The 23,433-nt window shown below is 43.2% G+C and overlaps 1 protein-coding gene across 1 annotated transcript in view; it reads left to right on the forward strand.

The window, feature by feature from the left end:
* Window positions 1-3,755, forward strand: part of kbtbd11 (kelch repeat and BTB (POZ) domain containing 11) — a 4,891-nt gene extending 1,136 nt beyond the window's left edge. The window contains exon 2 of the mRNA XM_031846973.1: window positions 25-3,755. Within this exon, the coding sequence (XP_031702833.1) occupies window positions 116-1,972 (1,857 nt within the window). The 5' untranslated portion in view covers window positions 25-115 and the 3' untranslated portion in view covers window positions 1,973-3,755. The remainder of the gene's footprint in view (window positions 1-24) is intronic.
* Window positions 3,756-23,433: the final 19,678 nt, after the last annotated feature.

Consider the following 23,433-nt stretch of genomic DNA (forward strand, 5'->3'; position numbering starts at 1 on the left):
CCCCCCCCCCCCCCCCCCTTGTAGGTGAACAGAGAGGAGCACAATCACAAGCTTGTCCATCCACTCAGCATGATCGGTGAAGGCGCCGCCTCCCGTCACAAGTGAGCACGTCGAGATGAACGAGTGTCGCAGGCATGATGGAGGGGCCGTTACCGTGGAGGCCGACGTCATCCTCCACGCCGTGAACCCTGACCTTGTCACGCCTTCTGACAACGATGGGGATTTGTGTCCAGGTTACGTCCAAGGATTCCCGCAGGACAACCAGGATTTTAGCCCCCCTCCAGTGTTTGAGAAGGAATACCTGCTGGACGGTATGCTGATGGAGAATAACCACATCGGCCACCAGAAAGGCGACGTCCCGTACATCTCGAGGGCGGCTCAGTATCACCGCTCCAATGATAATGGAGGTCCGCAACAAAACTGTGAAATCCACAATGGCGCCAGAGCGAAAGTGTCTCTCAATGCAAATTCCCCAGTTGGCCTGCCTGGCCAAGCCGAACAGGAAAGAGATTGGTCAGTCCTAAAATTGAACCTCGAGCGCAGGGACGGCAGCCAGGGAGCTGGAAAGTCCCCAAAAGAGCCTGATTTAGTCATCGAAGTCGGCGGGCAGAAGATCAACGCTCACAAGGCCGTCCTGGCGGAGAAGAGTGACTACTTCAAAGCACGGCTGTCACGCGACATCTTGAAAGTGAAGGGAGTGAGTTACAAGACTATGTCTACATTAATCGACTATATTTACACTTCTCAGATGAATGTTTGCAAGGGCAATGTCGTGGAAGTCATCACGGGGGCCAAAATCCTCCAGATCCCCTGCGCCGTCCAGGCAGCCATGGACTCCATGTCCGAGCAAATCACCGCGGAGAACTGCTACGAGATCCTGACCATCGCCAAAAAGCAGCGACTTAGCGAACTGAAGGAGACCGCCTATGGCTTCATGAGCGACAACTTCCTCCAGGTCCTCAAAGACCCCGCTGCGTACGGGCGCCTGAACGGGTCCGAGCGGGATCTGATCCTGAAGAAGAGAATGGAGGGGAGGAAGACTCTGATGGTGGCGGAGATAAACGATGTGTTCGATCGCGTTGGGAGCCGGCCGCCGAGCCGCTGCGGCAGCCGACCGCAGAGCCCTTTGTCGGTTGGGTCTTTGGAGGAGAGTCATATGATTTACTGCTTCAACGAAACCGCAAATGACTGGAGACCTTTAACTGCGATGCCCGAGGACATAAACACTAAAGGATGCGGGATCTGCACAATGTATAACTACCTGTTTGTGGCAGGGGGGATAAAGGGCTACGGGGACAAGGGCAAGGTTTCAGACAAGGTCTTCTGTTACAACCCCATAACCAACCGCTGGGCCGAGGTCCGACCTCTGACCCAAGCTCGTGCCCAGCTCAAGCTCGTGTCCATGGATGGCTACTTGTACGCCATTGGAGGGGAATGTTTGTTTACAGTAGAAAAATACGACCCTCGCATGGACCGCTGGACCGCCGTGGCCCCTTTGCCCAAGGGAGCCTTCGCGGTGGCCCACGAGGCCACCACCTGCAGCGGAGAACTGTACGTGTCAGGGGGCTCCCTCTTCTACCGCCTTCTGAAGTACGACACCAAGCGGGACGAGTGGCAGGAGTGCCCCTTCAACAACAGCAGGAAGAAGTCCACCGACATGGTGCCGTTCAAGAGCTTCATCTACCGCTTTGACGTCAACCGCGAGCAGGGGATCACCGTGTTCAAGTACAACAGCATCGTGAAGATGTGGCATGACTGCGCAGCGCAGAGGCTCGGAAGTCATTTGCCCTTCAGGTGTGCCGTGATCGGGAACTGCATCTACTGTGTGAACAAAAGCCAGACTCTTCAGTTTGTGGTGGAGGAGGAGAACGCCTACTTTGTTGAGGAGGCCCTGAGGGCGCCTCTGGAGGCAAAAGGTGTTCTGTTTCCTTTTGTTCTCACTTTGCCTGACAAGCCTGAGAAAGTGACATAGTGTGTGTGTGCGTGTCTGCGCGCGTGTGTGTGTGTGTGCGTGTGCGTGTGTGTTCCAGACCAACAAAATAAATGCGTAATAGCAAAACTGGAATAAGCAGAAGACCTTATATACATTCTTCAATGTCAGCTTTCTATCTCAGTGTCTCATTGCTTGCTTGCAATGGAATGTGTGTATTTGCATGGCAATTTAATGTGTCTGCAGGGTTAAGCCTTAATAAGGATTTTGTTTTTGTTTTTTGAGTTGAATGAATAATAATTGTATCTGACTGTAGATAATGACATGCTGACAGTGACTAGGTTATTTTGTGCACTTTTTTGAATAGAATAGATATTATTTAGAACATATTAACTCGTTGACTGGTGACAAGTGTTTTGTTGAAAGTTGTATAAAGAAAAAAAGAACGGAAGCAGTCGTAGTGCGCCTTATGAACGATGCAACACAGGTTCTATGCAAAGGAGACAGAATAGACCGGTGTGTCTGCTGTAATGCTATTTAATATTTACTATAATGGGAATCTGACTTGGAAGGAATACAAAAATTCCTCGATCTAAGGCTGTAACTAATGATTATTTTCAGCATTTCTTTGTGACTTATTGTTTGGTCAAGAAAATGTCAGATAATAATGAAATGATACACCCCAAGGAGATGCATTTGAATGTTTTATACAACCAACAGTTCAAAACCCAAAGATATTTTGGTTTTATTATTATATATTATAAAAGAGAGCTTCAGATCCTCACATTTGAGAAACTGAAAACAGCAAATGTTTGCCATTTTTCCTTGAGGTAACGAATCAAAAGTAGTTGCAGAAACAGTCTTCAAGAGGCTTCAGGCTTACAAAAAACAAAATTGGAAACTGAACTTTAAGTTTTATGAGTACATATATTCACATTTGCATTCAGAATATGCTATTTTGCTGATAGAGCATACTCTACTCACATGTGTCACAGGTCCTACATTTAGCACACTTGCCAAAGATAAAGAACTATCAAAACTGACAAAGTCTTTTGCATCTTTTGTGGATTAAGTTCCTTATAAAAAGCGCTCCACTGACAGCACCAGAGTTGAGTTATAAACCGAAAGTAATCGGTGGTTTTCTGAGAGGAAGGGCATCACGTTAGCTGCTAACAGTCACTGTCTGGGAAGTTGAAGGAAAGTAAGCCATTTAGAACACATAAAGATGCAAATATGCTCTTGTATTTCTCTCCCTGTTAGTGTTTAAGGAGACAGCAAAAGGACACATGTTCAAGTGCTAGCAGGTTTCCTTTTCCTCCCTGTTTAGGTCAAAGGTGAACTCCACCACTACAGTGCTGGAACATGGTCAGGGTCGTGGCCCTCACTGCGTCCACAAACAAGACAACCCTGCTGTCATGACACTAACAAATGTTCTTTTTGCATCAGTGCACATAATACCATTTTTTTTCTTGTCTAAATTTCCTTCTTTTAGACATTTCACAGTATCTCTTTGCTGCTGCAACAACACATTTCAATGGAAGCTAAAGGTAGTTACACTCTTGGAATAAATTGCTTTTGATAACTTTTTTTTAGGAATGTCTCCAGGCAGGACAAAATGGATGTGGTTTTGATATTTCGCTGGCCGGCATCTGTATTTTTGTGAATTATTTTGTCTGTATGGATTTGCTGCTGCTGTGATGGACAGTAAAGTGATGCAATGTTCGGCTTCCTGTTCAAGGCATATGGAGTGGGCTAACACACTAGCTGTTGGATAATGTATATCAGTCAGAAATAAGTGCTTCAAATAAAATATTTTGTGTCTGAATATGATCTGTTTTTCTCACTATGTCTTTAACGGGGGTGGGGGGGGGGGAGAAGTGCTGCATTATTTTTTAACCTGAAACAGAGCTGCCATCTAGTGGATCCTGACTGTAACGGCACCCAGTAACACCGGTTCAAACATGAGCTCGTGCCCAACAACACATTTAAAAACTCGGTTGGCTGTGTTTCCCTTTCTAATACATGTGATTGTCTTAATATTCATAGTATCACGTCAAGGGAAATTCCATGAGCTTTACGAGTTCAAGCGAATGTGAACATCATTATGATAAAACTTCTTATCCTATAACTATGTTTTCATATATCACATATATGAGATATTGCGTCTAATAATTCAAATTATGAGATAGTATGACTCCGTTGACTTTCTCAAACGTTCTCTGTGATTATGATATATTATTTCATAGTGAGATGCTTCTCCTGACTCATTAAACAATTTTCAAAATGTTATCTAACTACATGAAACAGTTAGAATAAAACAAATGCATGTGTCTTTGTTGATCCTGTCCATCCTGTCATTTAAGAGTTTAACTGCTCCAAATGCGGAGAAAAAAAGTATGAATGCAATACTCATGTCACTAGAGAGTGGATAGCCAGTGAACAATTGTTAAAGGGCTGAGAAGTAATAGTGAAACACAATATGATAGAAGTAATGCAATATAGCCTCACAATAGACTACAGTACAGTTGGCTGTATGATAGCTGCTGCATTGACTGTATATTACGCCTCTATTCACAAAGACAGTTTTGTGGACGGCTGTGTTGAACAGAGTTATGTGTTGTTATCCCAAAACTATATAAGGTTTTGTTGTTAAAATCAAACATTTCTTTTTCTATCCCTGCATTCATGAAAGGATTAAATGAGAGAACAGTTGTTTTTTAAAAGCGAGACATTGTAATCTTTGGTAAACAGCAGCCGCTGTGGGCCGAAGTGGAAATTACAGGCACATCAAATATTCCTTCATTTCCCATGATTCTCTCTGGGTCAGTGTTCTCTAAAGACATCATCATTGTGTGACCTGACTGAGAGAGATGGGGCCACAAGACAGAATCAACATGCCTTCATGGTGAGTTTACTTCTTGTTTGACTTTTGTGTGAAAAAAACCCAATTTGTGACATGATAGAACATGGTGCAACTCCACTGCAAATTCTGCCTTTCATCCACCAGCCCACATCCCAAACGTAGGGCCAATAATGCTCATAAAGCCTCACTCAAGACTTCAAAGTACACAACGTTCCAGATCTGAACAACGTTACAGTACAGACATCAGTGCGGTCTATGCAATCACTTAATGTAAAGTGGCTATATTGTTTTCATGTAACAGAGACTATTTGTTTAATGCAGTGAATGTACATATAATAGACATTTGTCTTGGAGGCAGCGGTGCAGAGGCTTGTGGCTGACATTTTAATGAACAATGAGGACATATTAAAAGGTGGAATTAGTTTTTTTATGAACATTACATGTGTAATGCCTACTACTGTATGTAGTACATGCCAGTATAGTGAGACTGCTCTACTGCTAGAGGGCCAAATGCATGTTAAAAATGTGTTTCAAAACTCTACAGTACAATCAAAAACAATATTAAAAAAGAAAAATAATATGACTATGACTCTACGTCTTGCAAATATGTCTTTCTTGTACTGGTTGTAGTTAGGGTAATCCACAGACCACACTGTGTACAGTTTGTATTGGAACTTATTAAGCAGACTTTTCAGTGTGTCGTTGTTTTGTGGTTTACCTACCAGAGTAAGATGGTGCGCAAATAAATGAATTAATTTAGTGACTCAATTTAATGACACGTCACCACAAACTACAGCCTAAAAATGACCATAGATTTAATATTTGCTTCACAGAGGGACACTTTATTCCAGAGGTGTCATATTGAGTTGGTTGCTGCTTCTATTGAGTCCCCTTCCTCTATTTCCCACTGTGTTCACCGCTTCAACACTGGAGGGCAGTATGAGCCTGATGTAAAGAATGGACATGGACGCAGCTGCACCATTTTCCATCCCGGCATGCTCCGTATACTTGAATTTGTATTGGGTTGTGCTGTATACTGCCATACACCAGCCAGCTATGGATTCATGATTTTAATGTAGTAGCCTAGAGTTTTAATACTTATTTACATAACTTGGAATACAGCAGGTCAAGAAGTTAAGAAGAAAGCTTTGGTACTCAATATAAAACCAGCAGACCCGACTCTCAGCGTGTTGCCATGATGTTAGGATGACTGACAACCCCCTGACGTTTGGGTTGAACCCGTGCATCTGATTCTTAAGTTCACCGTCTGCCCTATCTAATGCTACTTAACTAGCGTTAACTAACGAACTAACTAATGAAGTATTCGGCAGTTTCCAACCTACATAGCGTATATTCTCAGACTGTTAAAAATAAGAAAGAAAACATCAGAATCATACCAATGCCCGGTACACACATTTTTTTGTGACTTGGCGAATTTCACACCTGCCCTGCCTAATTGGAAAGCAATTAGCATTAGCTTAGTTTATACTAGCGAGGTAGCTAGTACAGAAGCTAATGTAACAGAATACCTAACTTCTGAGCCAACTCCACTCTCCAATGAAGAATTGATTTGAGATTATCTTAGCATGGTAAAAGGTCAGCTTGGTGATCAACAAGCATACATGTGAAAATTCTTTAAAAACATAAACGTGTGTGAATGTACTTGGAAGATGATACCTAGCTAAGTAGCAGCAAAGACAAACCCAGTGGCTAACGTTAGTCACCACAATTCATCGTTTCAAGGGAACAAAATGCTGCTTATAAATGTCAGAGCTAAGTAAAGAGAGGGAAATATGCTTTTATTTGGCTAACGTTACTGCTTTCAAAATAGTGCCGTTAGCCTAGGTTAGCTATTGTCGACCTGAGGTGAGAAGTTGGTCTAAAACTGTCTTTGGCAATTTTGTCTGCTTTTTTTTCCCTTTTTTTTTTGCAGTGTCATCAGTTTCCACAATGACCTGGTTAGGTGAGGAGCTGAATGCTCTCATTTCAGTTTGGCTAAAACAAATATTCCTGCAACACACAGAGTAAAAGGTAACGAGGGTGTTATCATACATGTTGGATGTGGTCGGACCATATTTGCAATTCACTCACTGTGACGTTTGGTGGAATTCTTTCTCGTCCTGTAAATAATATATGGGCAATATAACTTACCTGTTTCATAAACGGTACACCTGGGAACCCCTAATTTAGGCCAAAGACTATTTCATTGCTCATTATGACTACGACTTACCATTGAAGTGTTTCACATCTTCTTCTTATTTTACATTGTCTTCTATTTGTCATGCTTTCAAATGTACACAGGAGGTGTGAAGTTGGAACCACAATGAACGGGTCCCCCTACTTGAAACATGAAACGTGACTCATCCCCTGAGTACCCACTGGAGGTGCTGAATGATGTGATTATCCACCATGGCCAGCGGAGCAAGGGCATGCATTTCATCAGCCGTGGCACAGTTGTTGTACAGACGGATACATCCACCAGGATCTTGTCTGACGGGGCCTTCTTTGGAGGTAAGCAGCTCACCCCGTGCTGCAGTCGTCTTTAGTTCTCTTACTGAATACTAATTATGTTTGCATAATTGGTTTTAGTCATTTAAATGGAGGAGCTTGTGAAATCTTTTTTTCCCCTTGTTTTCACCTACAGCTAAATTTAGCTAACACGGTCTGTCTGAATCTGAACTGCTTTGTTCAAAAAAAATGAGGCATTAGCGGTTTAGACTTCAAAGTGCAGTGTCAATTGATCTTACGTCTTGAAAGAATGAAGATAAAATTTGAAAATGACTTAAAACAGCAAACACGATAAGCTGTTGGGAATGTTTTTGTGCTGGGCTGTTAAATAGCTTTCTGTGTAATGGCAAAGAGATGTAAAAAAAAAAAAAAAGAAGAAAAAAAAGACATTTTGTTTTAATTTCCAGTTGATTATCTGTGATTATGCTCTGAAACAGCATACTTACCCTTTAAAGAGACAGACTGAAAGCGTTACACGCTGGAAAATAGAATCACCAGAAAGAGAAGCATGGCCCGGGGAGAAGCATCATGTAATGTGCTTTTGCGTATCCACCCTGCACTCTCTCATTTTTGCCATTTGAATATACACAGAATTATTTACACCTTCAAGGCAACTCGACTGAACTGCACATCAGTCAATTAGTAAATCAGAAATTTTCCGTGATTTCAGTTTAGCGTGGAGTCCTTGGCTCCCTCTGCCCCCCCCCCCCCCTTTTAGTCTCCCATCCTGACAGTGACAAATTACTCCTCTGCTTGGCGAGATTGAAAATTAAAAGCATTTAAAGTTGCTCATGCATTTATGCTAATGAGAAATTCAGATATGATTTGCATGCGAAAGAGGCTAGTCTGGGAACTCATCATTGCCCCCACCACCTCCAGCCTCGTCTTTAGGCTCTGCTTTGTTTCTTTAGAATACGGGCAAAAGAAGAATACGAGGTTTGTAAACACTGAAAAATGGGACGTTTTATATGGCTGCCTTTCATTGCATACAAGGAATTGTATCATTTCCTTTTTAAGAGGGTCTTTGTACAGTATTTATGATGCAACCTACCATTGGTACCCCCCTATAGCCACTCAGGCAAATTGGGTCATTGTGTCTGGCGTCGTCACATCAAACTACAGGAGGAAACACTATGAACATAATGACATTGTGCAGTTACTGCTCATGCTGTCTCCTGTCGCTATTTGGATAGGGGCCGTTAGATACAGGATGTATCGACTTGTATGACACTGGCAAGGCAAAGTTTAAAATATGAACATTATTTCGGTGGGCATAAGCTTCTAAAGTCTAATATTAAAATGTTTGTTCAGATGAAAAAGGCTTTGTGTTGCGATAAACATGTGCAGAACACTTTGGAGCCGGAGGATTAAAACTCAGGGTTGATTTGTTTTCCCCAGTAAGCTCCATCCACGTCTTCTTCTTCTCAAAATATCAAAGCACACGGCTTCCTTGAATTTGTTTGTTCCGCAGTTACTAAATGATTGTAACCTTGGAAACGAGATGCATTAATGAAGGCGGAAAAATTAAATGGGACTTTAATTTGTTCCAGTGTTCGTAGCTGAGGTGAAATGGATTAGCTTTGATTGAGGTGTGAGATGAAGAAGGAAAGCGCTGACATGACACTTGTATTTGTCATCATGTCATTTCAAGGAGGATGCTGCAGCAATTATAAATATGGGTACACAGCAATTAAAAGCGGTAGTATTCATTAATAATTTTCATATTAATTTTTCAGTGGTCGCTGAAATGATTGCCACTGCACACAGGCTTTCCAATTATGCTGCTTAATTAGAAATGTCAATATTAAGAAATAATTAAACTTGGGAATGCATTAAGGTTGTCAGAAACACTTAAAAAGTTATGACCATCACTCAAAAGATGTTTTCTCGAATATGTTTTGCAGTGATTTATAAGTTAAAGATGAGTCTTTGAGCAATGTGTGTGGCAAACTGAGCTAGGTAGTTAGTAAGTTACATGATGTTTTGTTTACAGGCGCGGCTCTCAGAAGCAGCATCCATGTCCAGAGTGCAGTCCTAGTAAGGGAAAGAAGAAGCTTCCTTACCTTTAACTCCTGTGTTTGTAACACCTGTCCCTTTTTTTAGAGCACTTCCTGCCTCTGCAAACTGTGCTTGCTAAGGGTCCCCAAAGAGATGACATTATCTTAAATACATTTAACATTAGTCTTCGGATTCGTTATCGGTAAAAGGTATTATTTTACCTGCAATCGTAGGTATGAGAAGGATGATAACATCTGGACATCAACTCAATATTTAATTGTTTGCCAGCTACTGTATATATCTCAATTTAAAACATGTATGTATGTGTGAATTGAGATAATAGTCAACTGCAGTTACTCAGTTGTATCATAACCAAGTAGTTTTTCTTCAATGACACAGTTTTAGTTGAACATTTAATGCCTGCAGCACATTTATGTGTCTATGTTATCTGAGTATGGTGAATAATCCTCAAGTAAGTCTGTTACTCAATTAGATTAGCTTTTATGTGTTTTAAATATGTTTCAGCTGCCCTTTCAAACTAATTAGAATTTAAATAATTTCAATACATTTAAATGATCTTCCTTTCTCTGAAAATCATATATTTTATATGCATATCGTAAAGTATTAAGTTCATTTCTGTCATCTCAAATGCTTCAAGCTGTATTTGTAAATGTCAAAATTCTCCCAAAAATAATCCAAACTTAGCTCTACTTTGAAAGAGAATGAAACATGCTCCGACCAAATATTGTTTGGTCTTAAACTTCCTCTAATAACCTTTTTCCCAGACAAGTTAATAATACTTATGTCCCATTCAATACACGTGCAGTTGTTCAGATTGTCTCTGGATATGAAAAGCATCAGGAGAGACTTGACTTGCTTGTTTTTATCTTGAGAGACAAACACACATTGAACTGCCTTTTTGATCATAGGAATATATTTTCATTCCAATACGGATCTCACAGGTAGCTGCGTATTGATACTAGTAGATTTAAGGGAGTAATAATCAAGTAGAGCCATCACCTGTTGACTGCAGCGGAAGCTGACTGAAAGAAAAGACTTGAAAGCATTTGTACCTCAAAGCGATGGCAGCCTCTAATGAAAGGATTGGCTTTGGCACAGCACGTTGGCCACGCTTCCCTCAAAGCCTTGTGTGACAGCTCTTTAATTGGACTGCTCCGTTCCCTCAGTGCTGTAAAATGTTACTAGCCAGCATCGCTTGACTGTTGGTATAATTATTCTCCAATATACTGCAATAAAATCCAGCTAGACAAAGTTGATCTCAAGGAATTCTCTACGTCTACTTATGAATACAGGCAATTTCATGTTCATTTGGACCCTTGATATCCCTCCCCGAGACTTACTGAATCATTTCTACTAATCAAACGCTAACTGAGCACTCATGCATGTAGGAGGACGAGGAAGTCAGACTCCTTGGTGTTACAGTTAAAGCAACGTTTTGTGCTGCCATCGAAGGATAATCACTGAAACCATGTCTAATTACCTTTTTTGCGTGTTGTTTGTAGTTCTTCCGAGTCAATAGCAGAGAGGACTTTGCAGTAGCTGTGAGAGTATAAACTCATCGTTATCCAGCCTGTGTAGATAAAATGTGTATGTCAGAAATGAAGGTCGAATCCTTGACCTTGATACTGTCGACGTCTCTCTCTGTCCATCTCTTCCTTGTTGCGTTTGTTTTCCCCTCCTGAGCGCAAAGAGTAAAAAGACCCTTGTGAACCAAAGCCTATATCAGTCAGATGAAAGATGTGTGTGTGTGTGTGTGTGTGTGTGTGTGTGTGTGTGTGTGTCTGTCTGTCTGTCCCCTCTAGCCTGTGGCTGCAGATTAGCCATGAGAGCCAGAGGATCGCCCCCGCTCTCTGACAAATGAGAAAAGCCACAGTGGCCCTGGCAAAAGTGACAGGCCAAATGGAAGCAATTCCTCCCGAGGCGGGGGAGAGCAGCTGTGACCGGGGCCCGCTATGCCACTCCACTCTAGAAAAGACCCCTATGTCTGCATGTGTGTGTTTGTCTGTGTGTCGGCTATAGAGACTTAACCCACGAAGACAATTTCTCTCTTGGCGGCCCCCACGATGCGCTGCGTGTTGCTGACCTATGGGAAACCCCATCAGTCGCAGGTGACCATGCACCTTTACCTGGAGGGGGTTTAGCCTTGTGTGTTTGTTTTACCCTGCTCTATTTTGCCCTGTGCTCTACGGGATGCATGTGTGTGCGTACCTGGTCGTGGCTGGTGTTTTACTTTTGACATATTTGTTTGTGCTGATGTAATGGGTCCCAGACAAAGACTTTGCACACGGTTGTGGGATCATTCCCTTTTTTAAAGAACAGTGCCAGGGTGCTTAAACCCATCCTCACTTTCAGAGCGCTGTGGATGTGTGAGTAATTAACACTGAGCCCTGATGGATTGAATACTACCCTGCTGAGATTGACTCTTTCTGCTACTGGGCACTACTATCGGCCTGCTAGCAACAGGAACACGTTCAGTGGCAAAGAGTGATATGAGCAACAGGGATGGGAAGAAATGTGGAGGGTGTTTATCAGTCTCAAACCATCTAAATAAATAAGACCGATGGGTGTGCAGTGTTTGAGCAAAGAGGCCTAAAAAATGAATAGTACAAGATGGATCTAGCTCATCGTTGGAGGCTGTTCCCACGAGTGTGTTGTATTCCGCCTATGGTTCAGCGAGGCTATCTGTCAAGAGGCATATCCAACCCTGTGTCTCCACTGTGTCTTTCCTCCTTGTCTTTAAATCTCCCCGTTCTCCCCCCCCCTCTCTCTCTCTCTCTTTCTCTTTCCTATCACCCAGGGCCAAGAGCGTCGGGCTTCACTTCGACACAGCCATCATAATTACTCCACGGCGGAAGAATCAATTACAGCCGCGCACCATTATTTCCAGAATGGAGCTAAACATTAAAGTTTAAAAACTCCAAATTATTCAAAAGTCCCGCTCTCAGGGACACATACAGAATATTTACTGTTAACAAATAACTTAATAACTTCCCTCTGAATTATTAATTAATGGCTCACATTGTCTCGGCGAGACTTTATACATTGTTGAAACGCATCACTTCTTCACTACTCTGTTTGAGCGCTTGGTAATTCCGTCACAGCTTTGTGACCTTATTAGAAAATCTGAGCTGCAGTTTTGGCCGTTGACGCACTGATTGAAACATTCTAGTTTAAACTAATGCTTTGTTTATAGACAGAGACGTTGATGCCGCTTTCTTCGGTCCGTTGTGCCGATGCGGGCTCGCTGCCGTTGCTCGTTACGGTAGATCAATTTTTACTTTGAGGAAAGGCCGTTATTTAAAGCAAAATGTCCTCCAGTCAACCCCGTTTGAGTCACGATCGAGCTGATAAGGTGGCTGTGATTGGAGCACCTATAACAATCCGGCAATCAGGGGTCATGTTTTTTTATGTATCAAACAGTTTGAAGGTTAATTGTGATTAATCAGTCATGGCACTTGAACTTGAAAGAGAGAATGATTGACATAAAACCAAAGTGGAAAACCTTGCAATAGTACTCGGCTCATAAAGGTGCAGGTAATATAACTGAAAGGAGGTTGTTTTTAATTGAGTAGCTCTTCTTTTTAGTTTCCGGCTCATAAAATCAATACAGCCAATCCAGACTGTTCCGGATTTCTTGGTTTTGATGCAGATTTGCAGAGTCTATAGGCTATATCCAGTCCTTAAGACAATTGCTGCTGATGCCACTTCTCATTCGTTACCTCGGGGAGCGTACACAGAATATCATCAATGGGATTTATTTCCTTATTGGCATTTATGCTCAATTCAAGTTGTTGCGCTTCCAGGAGACTAATGTTATTGCTGACTTGTTCTAATAGCCATTGCAGAGAGCATCACACACATATACGTATATATATGTTGTCCATTAGGTTACACATATATCAGTCCATAAAATGCAAATACCGCTCTGCTACACTTGTCGTCTGTCACAGGAGATATGAATTGAATTTAATGGTCCGAGGGAGGATTGAGAATAAGGAAAGGGAGGTGTTTGCTCTTTTAGCCGCTTCCAGCTGAGTGAATCAGAAACAATGTGGCAGAACCTGAAATAGTTCGCAGCTTTAGAGAAAGTCCCCCGGGGCTGTAAATTGGCTCTGAGAAGAGGGAAAAAGAAACAATTGCCCTTTACCTCCGAGGTTGCATGTCATCTCTCTGAAACTCACTACTGGGCAGATTAAGGTCAAGTAGACCATTCTCCCCCCCTCTCCTCTGAAGGGAGCAGAGAGAGGGCGAATGAAATGATGACAGGGAGGGATTGAGAGAGCGAGAGCGAGGGTAGAAACTAGGATTTTGAAGGTCTTTGAAAGAGGTTTTACACCCATCCCTGGTGGTTTTCCTCCCTCACTTCAAGAATCGTGTTGATAATGGCTGCTTGTCAAAGAGGATAACCCACCTGCACTTTGTAACTCAGTCCTGCTGGTGCAGCCCATAGCCTCGACATTAATATGAAAGGAACTCAATTGGGGGTTAGTAGTGGCCCTGCGTTTTGGATGTCAGTGGCCCCTTAATGTAGCTGTACAAGGTACAATATTCTATGAAAGGGCACTCAAAGGAACGGAGACATGAACATTAGCTGTCTGGTTACCCTTAAACTGCCTGTTAACCAAAATGTAAGCCTAAACTGATATGCAGTAGGTCAGCCTACTAAACCACGCTGACTCCACATTTTGGAGACAACATAGGCCACTACGACGCCGACGCCATATTATGTCATTAGGCACTCACTCGTCACAGATGATAAATCAATGAAACTGGAGTGGCAAGCCTGCCAATTGTAATTACCGAATCAATTGACACACAATTAAGTCTTTTGTTTCAGTGGATTGTGCTGTCAATCAGGAAAGGAGCTCCTGCACCTTCAGTAATGTGCGAGTGAATGGCATAACGTTTTGCCTTCCCATGTCAAGGGCACAGTTACGAAGTCTGCCAGCAATTAAGGACCATAATGTGCTGAGTTGAGCACGGCAACAAAATCGGCAGCAATTTCTTCTGCTCCTGTTGAAATTATGCTTATCAGGTACCTCGCCTCAGCAAAAGGTGAGGGGTCGGCCCGAGCAGGCAGACAGCATTTCTCCACATAATTGAGAGAAGTTTGGATTTAATTGTATAATTAATCTTGTTGAATTAAGTTACACAGAAGACCGACCCCTGAATTAGGCAGTCTGGAATATTTTAAATTGCCTTAATGTGAAATCTGGCTCCAGAATGCACTTTGTTCCCTCCTGATGGTATGAGGTAAGTTTTTTTTTTTAGCCACGAAGAACACGGCGTGCTGTAATAACCTGTTCGCAGTTCTTATCACGTCCTTCCTTTTTATATGATTAATTTCCTCAAAAAGTAATTGCAATTTCAAATAGAGCCTCATTTTATTGTATAGCTTATTGTAGGCCGGTGAAGAGAACATATAAAGACGGAGTTGATGGTAATGCTCATCACACTGAATTTGAGCAGAAGTCTACGTCTTTGACTGTTGATCTATCTGATGGTTGAGTTCTATAATCTATTGTTAAGCTGTCCTCCTGGGTTCCCCTTTTGTTGATCGATTAACATATTCAGTTTGCATTTAATACAGCTTCCTCTGTGCCAAGTGGATAAGTTTACTTTGAGATATCCATAAAGTTACCATGTTTTAGAAGCGATGGTGTATCTGTAAATTGTAGCTTGTGGCAGCACCAAAGCCCAAGTTTAACGTATGTGAACTGACACCAGGACCATGTGGTGAAAGGATAAAGGGAGGACTCACCTCAGCAGCCTTCAATGTCCTTGTTTTAATAAGGTTTTATTATCTCATGACTGTCAGTTATTGACTATAAAGCATTCACATGCTGTCAAGTGTAAACAAAAGGATGAGTTGGTTAATTGATCGACAAAAAATGAACTGACAACAATGACTTAATCAATTAATTGTTTAAGTCATTTATCTATTAATGATATTGTCTTATTGTTTGCTTTGAATATATAATAACCGTGGACGCTTGAAGGCAGCATTGATAATGAGTGGATTGTCCCAGTAAAATCAAATACATTGAATTGAAGCAAAAATGCAGAACCATGGCTGGTTTTACCCTCCAATTGGGAGAATGTTTGTGTTCTGTACTTTTATATCATTATGAATTTAATATCTGAATATCTGAGGGTTTTGGGCTGATGATTGGGCAACAGTCTATTTTAGCTAACTTTATTAGGAAAGTGAAGCACAATTTTTACATATAATAGATTAAACGATTCATCAATACATCTGATTAACCATTAATAAAATGAACTGTTCATTGCAGCCCATAAAGTTAGGGTTGGTCATGTTCTTCAAATTCATTTGTAGTTATATTTGTTGAAATTGTCCTTAGATTCCGGCAGCCGTCAATAAATAAAAAAAAAAAAGAGATAAAAAAATCCAGTATGTGTGGCAATACAGTTGCTAGCTTGACAGCTGTCAGTACCAACGATAGCCATGTTCATTGTTTACATTCATAATGATCATTTGGGGAGAGTGGCTTTCGAGGGAGGCCCGAAGGGACGGGGCCGTCAGTGTGCCCGACTTGGCGACTTTCTCGCAAGATTTTAGGGAGTTTTTGAGCTAATGCTGCTAGCATTAGGAAAGAGTTGGCAACACTGTGCTGTTTTTTAAGCTTTAAAGAGACCCAGGCTTCCTCTCAGTAGTGTAAATGAGCAGAATCTGGTCTCAACTGGGATTAAGACTTAGTTTCCTTTTTTTTCCTGCTTTCACAGGGCAAAGATTAATTTGCAGCCACCAGTGAATAGACTTGTTTTCATGAACTCACCGGATATACTGTATAGCAGCTGCATAGATTATATCCTTGAATATATGCATATGGCTCATGCATCAATCAATGGCACCTGTACATGACAAATGCACTTTATAAGCCTTAAGTGGTCTCAATGACATTGTCATACGTGTAATTATGACCTATTACTGAACATCACTCACCGCCAGCAGACCTTAATAATACCTGCCCCGTTGTCCTATAGAAAGGCAATTCTCTCCTTTATTGAGCTGCAATTGAAGTGGAGTTGTATTGCGCCCATGTTATAAGATAATATTGTGACCAAGTCATGAATCCAAAAGCTCAAACTCCACCTCTAAACAAATGAATGCACCTCACACAGCATCTCAGCCAGATAATCTTGTTTCGAGTCATAGTCAGGAGAGCATCTCACGGCACTGTCTCTCAGAAGATTTGGCAGAGATTAGAAACACTTGAGTGGAGATTGGTTTGGGAGAGAAAAGCCGGTTGAGGGCGTCATGCGGGAAGGGATAAAAAGTCTGCAGTATCAATGAACTGACAATAATCTGAGATGTTGATAACGCCAATATGTGAACATCACTAGTTTGTGTATATAGATGCATCTGCAGAGATTCTAGATCGTAATATCTAGTGTATAGTTTGCTGCAGATATTATGTGTTTATTTCACATATAATATTTTGCATTTGTGGTCGTCTTAATGACAACATTTGTTTTTACTGCGGTATGAAAATGAGAACGCCCGTCCGATCGTCTACTGCCTAGAAACAGGGAAGGCCCCGAGGGTATTTTCCAGCATAATTCTCTTCTTAACACGACGACCTTACTCTACTCTTGTTGTCAGATTTAGTCACAGCAGCCGCATGTGAGGAGCTGGTAGGAAAAAAGTCTCCTTCGGCTTGTTCGAATGCCAAATGTGTGCATGAGCTTTCAAAGGGCCCTCTTTTATGTCCGTGACGTATGACTGTTTCTGTGCAGACGGCGTCTCGGGGAGAGAAACGCTACCCCAGCACAACGCGCCTGTCACCCAGAATACAGATGGAGGATCTGCCCTTGCGCACTTTCCCTGAAGTACGCACTTACATAGATGGCTCTATTCTGCATGTGTGTGTGTGTGTGTTTCCATGTAATGTGCTTTCTGCAAGTGGGGCGACGCACGGTTGCTGCAGTGGAGTATTCTGGAGTGTGATTATATTTAGTTTCTCTCTGTCCCCGTCTCTTACCAAACCGAGGCAGGTATCTCTGCCATGAACCCACTTTTTGGTTCCTGGCAGATTGTAACAAAGTCGGAGATGTTTCTTTGCTGTTTGGAATTATTGTTTTGGGGTTTTTTTGTCCTTTCTGCACCCACAACAGCATCAGGATAGCATTAATGCTGCATGGGAAAGTGGTCTCAGATTACAATGCTGGCTACTGAGCCTGAACATGTTTAACCTTTAACCTTGATACTCCCATGATGCGTGATGCAACCATCCAAACTGTTGTGAAATTGAGCCTGGCTGCCTTTTTTAGGACTTTCCAAGCTTTATTTGGCTTCCTCTTCTTTTCCCAATCCGTCTTTGATTGTTCAGGGAAATCTTGTGAAATGCAAATGGGGCCAAACAGAATGTAATTGCTGCTGTGTGATGATTACGAGGGAGAACTAATGATGTCCCAACACCGGGGTCAGTTAGGGTTTAATTAGAGGAGGCACAATCAGTGTCACTCCACTCTTGCGCTCTCCTGTTCCCGGTTGCCTGCCTGGTCCTGTGCCAGCTCGCTCTCCAACAGAGTTTAAAGAAAATAGGCTGCTGATGTGAGCAGAGGTGGGGGTAGGGTGCAAAAATGAATGTAGCTAAGTTCCTTTGTTCAGAACTGGACTGTTTTGGAAATGGGGCCCCATAACAAGCATTAGCCTGTCTGCAGATAAAGGTGGAGGTTAATGAAGGGAGCAGAATGGAAAAGGTCGCCATTCGTGCTGCTAAAAACATTAGTCTATTAAGCCCCGTGATGCGTTTCACTACACCCATGAACATGTGGCACGTACTGTCATGCTAACCCCAGTAGCAGACATCTCCCATGCCTTTCCCTGTGATCATGAATTATTGTTGAGCAGCACCATGTTGTGTAACTGAGCAGATTACTCAAACAAGGAGACCAGATTGGACAGATGAGTGAGACCATCCAAGGAGAATAACTGTGGCCAACATTCCTGATTATCCAATCAGCGCTCCAAAAACATCAATTCCATCTCGTCAATAGATAATTAAGAGGGATAATTGGTTGGCTGCGCTCTGGGCAGACGAGCGCTGCTGGTAGAGTTCCATCCCTTACCTCAGCATCGTGCACACACAGCAGAGACATCTGTCCACCGCAGGTCAACATTACATCTGATGTAATAGAGCTCAACAGTAAGTTTCTGGAAGAGAAAATTGAATTGAATTGAATATACTTAATTTCGATGATGTAAAAAAACAAATCAATAAATAACGGTGAACATATACAACGGACTTTCATTTAGAAACCTAAATTAGGTGCAAACGCCACATAATGCACTGTTAAGAGGTTCATTTCACGTACTGTATATATCTGTGAGATCACGTGGATGAAATCACTTCCTGAACCGAAGCCGTTCAAAAAGAGGCCGGTCACTGTTGAGCTGTGTAGGATGGAGTTTTTAAACACAAAGGTGGAAGTTAGAGAAGTCAGTTTCGCTTCATTTTGCTCGCAATAGCACGAAATCCATTAACTGATAACTAAACGGTTAATTATTTAGAAAAGAAAATGCAAAATGATGTGACATAAGAAGAGGCCCTTTTCTTTTACTCCGGCGCTCCATCCAGTGAGCTTTGGCATCGCATTTCAAAGTGCTATATCCATCCAATGTTAATGTTTTCAGCTGTAAATGTCTTGCCTTTTTATTTTATTTTCCTTTGCTGCAATTTATTGCCGTATTAAGGTCGGGTTACGGATGCTCCAGTCGCATTAGCAACCGCCCGTTCTCAGCTCATGATTGTTCTCATCAGTAGTTTGATTGGTGGTCTCTATGAAGGCTGACCAGAGGAGCCGATCAGATGACCCATTGACTCAACGTTTACGATACTTATTTGTCTGCATTCTTGCCTACTCTTTCATTTGATCTGAGAGCAACACAGCTGGACACACACACACACACACACACACACACACACACACACACACCGGCTCCACCGTGCCGGGAACGGTGTGTGTGTGTGTGTGTCCAGCTATTGCGCGCCCGGCACCTCGGAGCTCGCCGTTATGGGTCCTCTCTGAACAGCTACATTTTTTTAACATGGACGCCGAAGCTTCCTTTTGTTAAATGGATACCGTGAATGAACTTAGGCTGAAGACAATGTGTCTTTTGAGTTTTTTTTATTGTCCAAGTGGAAAGACCAGTCAGCTGTTCCACATTAGGATCCTTTCTGGCCTCTGTTGTTTTCAAACCACTTCTAAGGATTATCCTGCTTGGCAACTAAAGGCCCGTTTTTATCATGGCCACGCCTCACCCTTTAGGAAACCAGAGGTTGTTTTTATTCTCAACCATCTTGCTCAGAGCTATTCAACCCTTTTAGACCCACATAGTGTCTGTGAAGTACAGGCCAGCAGATTTAAGCGGACAGGGCCAGAGATTTAAAACATTGACCTGCCCGGTCTCAACAGCTGTGTGCTAATCCATTCCATTGCTCTGACTGTCGTCCTGCTTTTTCCTGCTCTGGTGAATAGCAAGGTCCTTAATGTGTGAGATCAAGAGGAAAATAAGGCTCTCCAAATGGAATCAAATCACACGGAGGAGCTGCCCGGCTCGTAGCAAAAGGCCTCGGCAGCATTAGGGCCAGAATAAGACAGAGCAATTGGACTGTAATTCCCTTTCCAGCTATTAGCCCATCACAGCTTGCCGTTTGCTCGGTTTGCTTCTCACCCCCCCCCCCTTCCCAACCAAACCGGGCTTTGATTAATTCATTAATTCACCAACAGAAGCTGAATCACATCTCAGCACTCGGTTGACTCAAATTGGATGCAGGGTAACAATCAGTCCCTCCCACCCCAGACTGACCTGACAAATACAAAAAAATACAGCATTACTGAGTAAATAGATCTCTGTCCATTCGGCCTGATAATTTGTTGCATTTTCATGTTTTATTTATGCTCAGAGAAGCTGCCTGCTCTCGTATATCACGAACCCAACGAGGCAAGGCGGGTAGGGGTGTATTGATTTGGGTTGACTGTGCACCCCCCCACACACACACACACAGCCCTACCCCTACAGCCACCGCTACGCCCCTCGCAGTTTGTATTCGTCTCAAGCTTTTAGCCCTCTAGCCCTTGTGCATTGGCTCTCATTCAGCGGCCCCTTTTTCTTGGCTCACATAACGCCCAATCCCATTCCCATGCATTCAATATTCCCATTATAAGCTCATTAGTCTAGTCATTGTTTTGGGCTCATTAATAGGATATCCATCGCCTTAGACACCTCTGAATTAGCATGTCACTGTGGCCCTTTTCAGAGCATCAACAGTGGTTGGATTTGCAGAGTTGCGTGCGCGAGTGTGTGCGTCTCGCGCTCGTGTGTGCCATGTCGACCTTGAGTTTGCTGACATGCCAGCCCCTCTAGAAACCTGCTGACACACTTCATGTAGATACACATGCACCCATACGTACGCACACTGAAGTCCTCCCTCCTCAGCCTCAGTTCCTCGCCCACTCGCTCCCAGAGGCTTGTCCGTCAGTGATGCGGGAGACAGCGGAGCTAGCAAGCGCGGGGTGGGGGGGCTATAGGCTGGGCTGGGGCTGGATCAGGGTTTTTAACATGCGAAGCAGGTCCTCCTGTGCGTACATATTGATCCTCAGAGGGCTCCCAGGCCCCCTTTTTTTCCTTTCTTTCCCTGGCAGTGGAGGCCATTCATCACCGAGGCCATGACTGGAGAGCTCAAACAGCCGTCTCTGTCAAAAAATGGGCTGTGCCGTGCCACACCGAACTGGCCTCTCTCATCAGGAGGGATGAAGCCTTGACACAGTGGCTCATGGCGTGATCTGTTTGTCTCGTTCACAGCAGTTGTCCACAGCGTGCTGTTCAATGCAAAGTCATGCCTCTATAAAGCCAAGCTTCCCTTAACTGCTCTATGGGATTGCAGTGTTCAGGCCTCACCTAACATGTTCTTTTATCGATTTGCAGGGAATTTAAACCAACATCATAAAAGAGGATCGTAAGCCAGCTGTTTCGCTCTTTGGTAAAAGTAATTTGTCTTGCTGACTGATGCAGTTTAAAATGGTGCTTAATCTGTAGGATGATTTTTTTTAAATCTGTGCTCATAGAGGACATTTGAAATCTAAATATCCAGGTCATGTTTATTTCTGACATCTTTCCCCCAGACTGGTGATTTATGCAAGTCTCCTACAGACTCCCTTCCTTCCTGCCTCCTGCCACACCTAGGTCCTCCCCCGCACCCTCATGTTTGATTGATAGTGACTTTTGACGCCATGGGGAGGTGTACATCCCAGCTGAGCTGGCGAGGCTGGAGCTCCAGCCTCAGCCTAAGTTTGGGCCACGACAAGGACGAACAGGGAGAAAGACAGATGGTGAGAGGGAGCAGAATGGAGCGTGGCCTCGGCGTCAGATGTGTTTTAAATAACTTTGACAGAGGAGTTTGAACCGTCTCTCTGGGCTGGAGCTAATCTGATGTGAGAGGATGCCACACTGACGCTGATAGGACACAGAGATAGAGCAGGGGAGGGAATGGCAGAGGGAGGCATGCAGGGAGAGAGAAAGGGTAATAGAGGTGCTCACTCAGCTGGTGGGAAATCTGCCCTCTTCATCTTTTCATCTCTCCAGCCTCTCTCGTTCTCACTTTGCCCCTGCCTCCCTCACCCAGTTATATCCATTTACCACCACGACCAGGCTCTCCTCTCTCTTTCACACTTTGCGTCACGCTCCCTCTCGCCTCCCTCCATCTCTCTCTCTCCCTGTCGTCCCCTTCGCTCACCGTCTCCCCCGCCTCACAGCCCCCTCCCTCTGTCTTTCACAGACGATTTAGGAAGTCACAGCCTCTCCCTTCCATTTATGAAATTGCTCATGTTATTTCCCCCTCCTGTGCCCGGCTCTCCCTCATAAGTCTTCGTGGATGCATCCTCTCTCCGCAGACAGTCCCAATCCTCCATCTAGAAAGCACACAGCTGAGTGGCGAGTGGCCAAAAAAAAAAAGAAATCATCCAGAGGGTAATATTCTCAGACAGCACGACTAGCCCCTGACACCACGACCGGGCCATAACACTGAACATCCATTCTTAATCCCCACCCATGGCCTCTTGTTTACCTCATCGCCCTCTGGCCACTGTGAAAAGACACATGCGGCCCCATTTTTCCTGTGGCTGTGTCAGTTTTGTATGGCTCACTGCTCTGAGGCTGTCGCTGTTATGAGCATTGTCCGAGTGCTGGTGTAGTCAGAGAGATTTACAGGGTCTCCAAACATTTTTATTTGACGAAATGGTGAAGCACTGCACCTGTTTCGTGGCTTTGGAGAAAACAGTGGTATAGCAGCAGTATGGAATTCTGCATTTAAGAGGACGACAGACACTTTATAAAGTACTCCTACTAATTCTTCAGGTTAGGTTAGAGCAGCTTTAAGTATGTTAACTTAGTAATTGGATGTAGTAACCCAAAAATAATAGAATGTCAGTCCAATTTTCTTGTCTTATTTTGTGGTCCTGTTTACTGTTGGTTACCACAGATCCTTCTGGACATTATCACAATCAATGGGATGGTTGATGAAGAACAACTTCTAGTCTCTATGCTAAGCACGGCTGAACACATCTTGAAGATACTGTTTTGAATACATAGAGACGTTATTCATATTTTCTTTGTAATAGCATGGTAAGCAGATATTCCAAAATGTCAGAAAATCCTGCATTATTAGTGAAATACGTTGTTTTGTTTTCCAAATCGTATAACCTTAGTGAACTGGCCACCTTATGCTCAGTAATAATTGGGTGTAATGTAGTGTGCATAGTGTGCATGTAACCTTACAAAATGAAAGGCCCCATATTACTAGAAATGCAAGGATGCCTGTGTGCCTAACCCGTGAATGTGTGCATGCAGGCACATACAAATGTATTTTTCAAGTTAGAGTGTGATGTAGAGCAGAACAGACAGAGAGCCAGACGGAAGGAAGTAGGGAATGAGTGTCAAATGGGGAAGCAAAAAAAAAACAAAAAACAGGGGAACCTTGATGGTGCTTGGCTTGCTGTGGTTGGGTGAGGGATGGCAGCGTAAGGGAAAGAGAGAGATTGAGTGAAGGGTGTGTGTGAGGTGTGTGGGTGGGGGGGGGGGGGGGGGGGG

This window comes from Anarrhichthys ocellatus, unplaced genomic scaffold (genome assembly GCF_004355925.1).
Source record: "Anarrhichthys ocellatus isolate YVR2014 unplaced genomic scaffold, GSC_Weel_1.0 scaffold7, whole genome shotgun sequence".
Taxonomy (NCBI): Eukaryota; Metazoa; Chordata; class Actinopteri; order Perciformes; family Anarhichadidae; genus Anarrhichthys; species Anarrhichthys ocellatus.